The sequence below is a fragment of the Teleopsis dalmanni genome, chromosome 1, assembly GCF_002237135.1.
Source record: "Teleopsis dalmanni isolate 2A chromosome 1, ASM223713v2, whole genome shotgun sequence".
NCBI lineage: Eukaryota > Metazoa > Arthropoda > Insecta > Diptera > Diopsidae > Teleopsis > Teleopsis dalmanni.
In genome coordinates, this window is record NC_051846.1 from 18,505,555 (window position 1) to 18,514,319 (window position 8,765).

General features: G+C 30.3%; 2 protein-coding genes across 2 annotated transcripts; one reads left to right on the forward strand and one right to left on the reverse strand.

The window, feature by feature from the left end:
• Window positions 1-3,814: 3,814 nt before the first annotated feature.
• Window positions 3,815-4,712, reverse strand: LOC119672865 (40S ribosomal protein S17). The gene is made up of 3 exons (XM_038084025.1): window positions 4,612-4,712; window positions 4,248-4,399; window positions 3,815-4,117 (listed from the first exon to the last, which is right to left on the reverse strand). The coding sequence occupies exons 1-3, from the start codon at window positions 4,612-4,614 to the stop codon at window positions 3,877-3,879; spliced, it is 396 nt and encodes a 131-aa protein (XP_037939953.1). The 5' UTR covers window positions 4,615-4,712; the 3' UTR covers window positions 3,815-3,876.
• Window positions 4,713-4,980: 268 nt separating this feature from the next.
• On the forward strand, window positions 4,981-8,622 carry LOC119669083 (uncharacterized protein KIAA1841 homolog). The gene is made up of 9 exons (XM_038078848.1): window positions 4,981-5,841; window positions 5,909-6,212; window positions 6,287-6,558; window positions 6,616-6,859; window positions 6,923-7,001; window positions 7,066-7,124; window positions 7,187-7,409; window positions 7,463-7,685; window positions 8,185-8,622. Exons 1-9 carry the CDS (start codon window positions 5,141-5,143, stop codon window positions 8,465-8,467), a joined length of 2,388 nt encoding a protein of 795 aa, XP_037934776.1. The 5' UTR covers window positions 4,981-5,140; the 3' UTR covers window positions 8,468-8,622.
• The last annotated feature ends 143 nt before the right edge of the window (window positions 8,623-8,765 follow it).

Sequence of the window (8,765 nt, forward strand, 5' to 3'; positions counted from 1 at the left end):
TGCGCGCAGTTTTAAATTTATCCGTATTGTTATATATAATCAATTAAACATCTAATACTGTTTTATTTAAGAGAAATATCTCGATTTTTAAGCAACGATTTTAACAAATTCGCTTTATTTTCTATATTAAAAACTTATTTAGTCGTTACGTATCGTAAGAACTTAAGTAACGACTAACTGATCCCTAATACGTGAGTTTTTGTCGGTTCAGCCATATTTGAGACATTCAGTCCGCAATATGGTAATATGGCACAGCCTTTTAAAAACCTTGAAGGTATAAAATATTAATGTCGCTTTATGATTTTAAAAAGTAAATGGAATAAAAAAGAATATACAGAAGAAACAAGCAGCAGTTACAATGCTGCATGTAATGAAAGATTGAGTAAAAACTATACAGTAAAGTCAGAGGAAATATGCATATACACCTTATTTGAGAGTAACCACTTTGGTACGTACCGACTAACTGAGCCTTTAACAAAAAAAATCAGAACATTGCAATTGCAAACACCTAAACCGGTGATACCACACTCAAAAATCTTGCGGAAGATCATTTGAAAGATCTTTCATGTTCTGGCAGTGCTGTTTTTCGAGACTGAAAGCTGTTTTTGGTCTTTCACAATACCAAATAAAAGGCCTGCCGTTGATCAGATCTTTCGATTAAGAGCTGATATTTTCTTTGTGTTTTTCTTGAGTAGAATTTTATAATAAAAATTAATAATCATGACTTTTAGTAAAGTTATATATTTTACTATCTTTATTGATAAGTTAAAAAATATTTTATACGATTGTACATAATATATATATGTAATTCTTAATATTTATGTATTTTAATGTTTTAAATAAACTTTGTATAATTTAAAATTATAAATATACTATGTAATCATGATTATTTTTCTGTGCAACTTTACAAATGGCATAATATCGTAGATTTTTTACGATCTTAGAAGAATAAGAAAAGAAATGTCGAATCTATTCAAAACAAACATTGAAAATGCCGAAGTGTTTAATAATGGTTTTATACATAATTATAACTAAAATTTGTTACTAACATTGACAGACGAGCGCACTAAATTATCATTAAGCGGCCTTAAATGATCATTTTGTAAATACCCTGACAGACGGTATAAATTATCATTAAGAGGTTGCTGTAAGGAAAATTTCAACCTCTTCCGTCCATGCGTGGCGCTTGAGTTTATTAATTTGAGTCATCTAAAATCAAAAGAAATATAAAGTATATAAAAAAATATAAAATATATAAAAATATAACGAGTACTTACAATTACCAATGTTTCCAAATATGTTTTGTTTACATTTTGACAACCAAATAGCTTGAAATTTGTTCCAATTTTTATTTCGTTTCACTTGCATATGCAGCATTACCATTTCTAAAAACCTAAATGACTATTAAATTGGGTTAAATTCGGCCATTTAAAGACCATAAATGATCATTTAATTCTGCTAAATGAGCAAATAAATTATAATTTAGCCACTTAATGATAATTTACCTCCCGTCTGTCAATGCTATAAATTATTGTTATAAAATTATATATTAAATTTATATTATAATTTTTTGTACAAGATTGTAATTAAATGCTTTATTTACAGAAATTTATCAAACACATGAAACGAAACATAACAAGAGAGACATCAAAATTAATCTTCAATGCATAATGTAAACGGTGTAGATTAAATATGTAAATTAACCTAATCTCGTTGTCTTAACTTCACAATGCAAACGAACCATTACATATGTTAACGATTAACAGCTGTTTTTGTTTCTTCCTACCACAAATTACAAATGATAAAATTTATTTAAAGACTTTTGTGCCAGAAACCTAAAATCTTACAAACGGTCTTACGGTCTCTCTAACAAAGATCTTACGCACTATTTTTAACGATTTTTGTCAGAATTACTCTGTAAATATAAATAAACTAGCAACCATATAATATACATAGTGAAACTGAGAAGAAATTTTGAATAATTATATCACTTTGTGTTATATCGGGAAAAATATATCTTGTATATTTACCATACTAGAATTATCACATATTAAAATAGTTATCACATAATTCTCGTAACAAATTTTTTATGTCAAAAAGCCAAAAAAAGCAACGAAATTACTCAGAAAGTGCTTTTATTTTAGAATACATCGTTGAGTAAGGACGGTGTGGGCAAAATAGCAAAACCGGTTGGGGTAAAATATTAAGCACCATTGTGTAGTACTATGCTCTTTGCTTTTGTACTACGTGATATTTTCGCTTTATTACATATAATTATTATTATTCGGATAATCCAGAAATTGTATACACAATTTTTCGACTAACACTCAGTTTCTTTTCTTAATCTTCTTTATTAGCAATTGTTGATTTGATAGTTCGTATTTGATAGTGATAAATATTGACATTACATACAAATTAGTAAGCTCACATTTAACAATTTAATATTATAGGATCTTAGCATGCTAAATAAATATCGTTTAAAGATTTAAAAATTCATGTATAACAACTACATGCAAATGCAATTTTTGATCGATAAAATTCAAGTGCACGTAGATCGAAACAATTTTGTTTCTGTTTATTTAAAATTATTATCATTCACATTGATGAGTGTACAGTTCGCAGGAATACAAGCAAAATGAACATATAGGCGCCGCCTTCAATCATACAATGTTCCTTGCAAGATCAATCAGAGATTATTGAATGATCACACACTGAAAATGTTGCAAACAGATCAGCTGCTTTTATCGAAATTACCGATTTGAAGAACGATTCGATTCTTTACAAACAGAACTTTGATTATTTGTTAGATATTAACTAAATACAACTACATGTAGTAACTGCATTCATTAACCACAATTCAATACATATATTTAAGTTTCTCTCTGGAATCAAAATTAAACCTTTGGATTAACGTTTTATCAACCTGAGCAAAATTAATGAATAATTTATTTCGTTTTCATGCTGCCGTATGCAATTTGTTTCCTTTCCTATTATTTATTATTTACCATTACCTTACGTGCAGTCCCAAAGAATAACAACGCTCAAACTCGCTAAAGCTCAAACGCAAGGTTACATTAATTAAATAACTAATTCTTTGGACAAATATTGTATAAAAAACTAAACGTGTATTTAACGGCTTTGCCCACAATTTTTTATTTATATTACCAAATTCAAATTCCTTTTTTATATAGCTTTCAAGTTTGCATTCCAGCGAAGGAAAATATTTAATATATTTTTAACATATCAATAACAGTAATATTATTATAATGCGTTTAGGGTATACATAAATTAATTTATTGGTCTGTCCTATTAATTGACGCATTGACTCCTTTACCAGGTCACAGAGTAGTATTTTTAATTTGTATAGCATATCTCAATTACCATTTCATAGCTTTGAATATACTTTTAACTTATTGTGTCTATTAACAGCAACTTATGGCGGTCATTATTTGTGTTTTTCTTTTTCTTTAAAAACAATATCACAATATTTTTATATTTGTTGTTTAGGATGGTTATCAAGTCGAATTTTTTGATATTGGTATGACTCCATATGGCTAATTGTAGTCTACGGCACGTCAAGTTATAAATATTTATTGGTATTGTAATACTAGTAATCTCACACAATTGCAAACAAATTTGTTTCACATTTAATCGAAGCAACAAAACAGCATTTACCACGAATTGAGGACAGAGCGGCATGTCATGCCATATCAGTTGGGATCACAACTATTTTATATGTTATTTTTATTATTTATACCACATTGTACTGAATTTTGTTGTAATGCACTTTTTCACAATAAAAAACTTTCACGAATTTAGATTTTAATTTTTTTATTGAAAAAAATTATCCGTTTATTATTTATGTTTAAATAAAATCTAATTTCTTCTGCTGAAGTTGTTAGTAGAAGGTTGAGTCAATTGGAGACCACGAATGTTGTGGAAGTCCAAGAGTTTCAACATCTCCTTGGTATCAGGATCGACTTCAATGATGTCTTGTTCCAAAGCAGATACGGCCGGAACGTAATTATCGCGACGTTCGCGTTCTTCTTCTTGCAGCTTTATTGAAATACCACGCACTTGCGAGTGACGCAAACGGCCCATTAAGTGAGTAACATATCTGTAAACAAAATAACATGAATCCATGTTCTACGAAAAGCATGTATTGCTTTCAGAATTTAAACAAAATTCTTAAAACAATTATCTGACTTATATACATAGGCTGGAGGGTTAATGTTAGTTAAACTTACCCGGCAATTTTGTTTCTTAGTGGTTTGGTAGGGATAATTGCAACTTCCTCACAGATTCTCTTATTTGTGTGAAAGTCCAATGTAAGGCGAGTGTAGTACTTCTCAATGATGACTTTAGCAGCCTTCTTTACTGTTTTGGTTCTGACACGACCCTATATGTATGATCAAAGATATAAAAAAACAAAACAATTTTTTAATACTTTATAAATGTTATTTTGTTTCAACTTGATATTAATAAAAACAGTATCGTATAAAAAAGTTCACACTATTACAATAACTATTTCAGTTTTTCATTTTATTTTTAAATAAAGATGAAGTTATATTTTATTGATATTTAATATATATTTCTAATAGTGACACCTACCATGGCGAACGATTTTACCGGAAAAGAACAGCGAACTATGTTTTTGTATGGACGTATGTATTATATTGTTTGACATAAGGTTTTTGTAGAGTTCAGCTATTCAATGACTTAAGAGATAATGAATTTAAAAATTTATGATTTAAAATTTTGAAGAAATAAAATTATAATATCGCAAAATGAACAAAAAACACATATAATTGTTTATAATTAATTAATATTTATGTATTTATATATAATCATAAATCAGAAACTAAATTCGGAATAAATTAGATGGGTTATAATAAAATGAGTATGTATTATAATTATATTTTAAACATACACGATTTGACAATTCATTTAAAATCAAATTTTTACATTTCGTATTTGTAGAAATTTTTCGTTAAAACTCGATGTTTGCTAAAAATTTGTAGTGATATGTATTTCTAAATAAAAGTATTTAGTTTCCGTTACTAGGAAACAATAATTAGTATGAAAAATTCCAATTGGATTTTATAAAATCATCAAGATAATATTACGTTTATTTTGAAAAATGAATGGTGATAAAAGTTCACCAGGAAGTTTAATTAACTGCTCTGTAGATAATGATGATGTGGAGTTACAAGAATTCTTGGATTTTTTGAATGTATCCTGCCAGGTGAACGATGCGATTGCTAGAAAAAGTCAACAAAATTTGGCGACCTCATTGCCAAATAAGGTCAAACTGCAACAAGAAATTGACTTTAATGAATTAGCTAATAATAGACTTATAAATAACTTGTATGGATTTAACAGAGAATCCAAAGAGAATTTTCAAGAACCTGCCAAGACCACGGTAGATCCAATAAAATCGACTACTTGCAATACTAGAAATTCATCAGTTAACAGTACAGTTCAGAATATACGGACTCAACAGCATGCAATCCACCAGAGACCAGATATTGTTAAATTGTCCAATTTGCATGCAAAATTAAACGCAAAGCTAGATTTCGTAATAAACGAAGGCGTGCTTGATTCTGTACTTCCATACATTTGCCCCGTGCAAGTTCCAATCGATTGCAAAAATCGCATAAAAACGAAGAAAGACGTAACAAAATCAAATATAGAAATGCTAAATGTGACAAATAGCACTACTAGCAACGTCGCAAGCAGTCATCCAGAACCAGAGATCATAACTGTACCCGTAATTGTAGATTCAAAAGAGAGTGAGCATATCACCAAAACGGAAACAATAAAGTCGGAATCACAGAAGGAGTAATGGTTTTATATTTACTTTTATATTTGTATTTCAATCGAGGAATAAAAATCTTTATAATTATAGGGCTGAAGTGGTTATCCATGTGTGTGATGAAGCAAAGAAAGTGTCTTGTGATTTTTACTGCCCGAAAAACCTGCTTGTAAGTAAAATGGGGTATTTTGCCGATGTCACGGCAGGGCAAAAATTAGAAGAAATGGACATATCTGTGCACTGTGAGGTGCAAATATTTGAATGGCTTATAAAATGGGTCAAATACACCAATGCTATTGAGCATGAACATCCGTCTACCACATCACTATTAGATCCAGGGCCACAATTAGATGCGAGCAATGTTATTCAAATATTGGTATCCGCGTCCTTTCTGCAGGTAATTTATTACATTTAAGTTGATAAAGTCTAATCTAAAGGCTAACTTTAAACCTTGGTTCAAAACCTTGGCAGATGGAACCGTTAATACAAGATTGTCTCTCCTATTGTCATTCACATTTAAGTGAAGTAGTGCGTACAGCCAACAATCTTGCATGTCTGAACGATGCGTTAATCATACGCTTGGCTGCTATGTTCACAAATGAGGAGTTGGAGAAAGTACGAGATAAAAAGGAGCGAATAACTCCGAGACTATGGACCAAATTTATACAAAGTCTTTGTGAACCGGAACCTGAGACATTACGAGGTCACTATTACAGTTTATCTGGTTTGTTTCGCTGTTCTAGGTATGTTGCAATAAATTCACGATAAATACCCTTAACGATTTATATTCGATTTTTAAGATGCGGAAAATGCCTTACCAATACTTCGAAATCCTATATAACATGTCTGCCCTCTAATATGCGTTTGAATCGTTGGGGCCAATTAGTTAGCTATCATGTTCGAGACGCCACTTGGGACATTAACGCATATATAATCCAGTTATTTAAGGAATTTAAATCTTGGAGAAAGGTTTACTGGAAGTTATGGGGTCATTGTCATTTTCTATACTGTTGCATATGCGAAATGTATTTTCCTGTGTACCAGGTATCACATTTTTTAAATATGACTTAAACGAAATCAATCCATTTAAACTTATTCAATAAACAGCTAGCATGGTGTCGTTATCATACGGAAGGTCCAAACTTTTTTGGACCGATGAGTGAGGGACCTGTAGCAGGACCAGTCGGTAGCACATACATTTTACTTTTTTATAATTCATATAGTTTATATCAATTTTAATACACTAATAGGAAGATATCCTTGCTGTTCGCAACAAGCCTTCCGTTTTGAGACCTTACCTGGACCTAATGTATGAGTAAAAATTTTTTATTTATAAAATTTATTGATGAATAATGAGATCACACTTTTCAGGGCTGTCAATTTCGCGAACATAGCGTTATTGTGGAAACTGAACGTGAGCGATCAATATTATCATTAACTCAAATCATTAGTGATAATTATGCGCTCGTCGAAAATCCTCCAATCAAGCTTCAAGAGGCTGTAGCTACTGGTGGAATTGAACCTCGTTGGATGGGAATACCGTTGTTGCCACAGCGATTTCGTCAGGGTCTACTGCCAATATTAAAACCGGAAGGTATTTCAATTAAAGTATTCAAAAATATATGCTAAAACATATTTGTTTTTTAGAGTCTACAGCAAAATTACAAAGACGTTCCCGTCAACTTAAATCCTATTTTGACGCATCCAGTGTAGAGTCGAGCGATAGCACCGACTCAGAAGTTCAAATACATGATAACAAAAGTTTTGTTCGGAATGCTACGTCGTATTGTGGTTTTGCATCTAGTAGCGATGGTTGCGAGTCCGAATGTCGAAGCACAAAAACCATGCGTTTCAAGAAGATGAAAAAAAGGTACCAGAATGCATAAAAGAATTGAATGAATTCAATAAATTAGTTGCACATTAGATCTCATAAAGTGCCTGATATAGACTATATCTATATAACTGTGATTACAATTAAATTAATGTTAATTTAATTTCTTACTTTTCGGAAGAGTAAAGGGCTGAATTTTCATTTTGTATATAAAAAATTATATGATTGAGATTATTTTTTAATAGTGCATATCGATTAGACCTAGATATTCGAAAATACGCATATAAGGAAAAACTTATTTATTTTTCGTATTTCAAATTGCATCAGATGAACGATTTCTGATGAAAATAAAATAATAAGAATAATTTCAGAGATTTGGAAGTCATTATATGATAATTATCTTTTTCAACATACTACTTGAGGATGTAGAGTGAAGAATATCATTTTAGTAGAGCCTAGATTTCAGGCTATAAAAACGAAATCAAATGAACATTTTCTTTATATTCGTCATTATTAATGTTTCCATTTTTTTATGCAGAAACAAGGAACTTCGGGGACGTTTTTGGTCCGGTGATTTATCTGCTCGCAGCAACCAGGATCATCAACGAGAATTTGAAGAGCGAGTAATGGCACAAGTTACAAGTCTAATGTACAAAAAAAGTGCAACGGACCAGACCATGCAACAAAACTGTTTACCACAAGGTGGATCCTATGTCCGTTTAGAGAACGAATGGAAAGAAAATATAAAGCAGCGCACTGTAAATAATGTAACTATTAATGCAAGTTCTTCAACTGCATTATTTAAATCAAAGAATAAGTAGTATTTTTATAGGCCTATGACTTTATTTTTTTTTATAATTTCATTTAATAATGCAACAAAACACGTGTGTAACCAAATTCTAAGTAAATAATTAATTTGTTTATAATAACAACAAATAAAAGACGATACATTTTATGTCGAATGCAACTGTTCAAATAAACACTATTAATTATTATTTATGTAAAAACAAATGATCGATTTAAAACTAAAACACAAGGACTAACACAATTTAAAACATATCATTGTAAAATAATTATATTGTAATTGGTAAGAAACAAAATTGGCTCGTTTTTTAAATT

Bases quoted from the DNA above. Each gene is read 5' to 3' on its own strand.
- LOC119669083 (XM_038078848.1), top strand. From the start codon at position 5,141: ATGAATGGTGATAAAAGTTCACCAGGAAGTTTAATTAACTGCTCTGTA. The intron at 7,125-7,186 runs GTATGAGTAAAA...CACACTTTTCAG, and splicing joins AGACCTTACCTGGACCTAAT to GGCTGTCAATTTCGCGAACA. The intron at 7,686-8,184 runs GTACCAGAATGC...TTTTTTATGCAG, and splicing joins TTCAAGAAGATGAAAAAAAG to AAACAAGGAACTTCGGGGAC.
- LOC119672865 (XM_038084025.1), bottom strand. The intron at 4,118-4,247 runs GTAAGTTTAACT...TTTTGTTTACAG, and splicing joins CTAAGAAACAAAATTGCCGG to ATATGTTACTCACTTAATGG.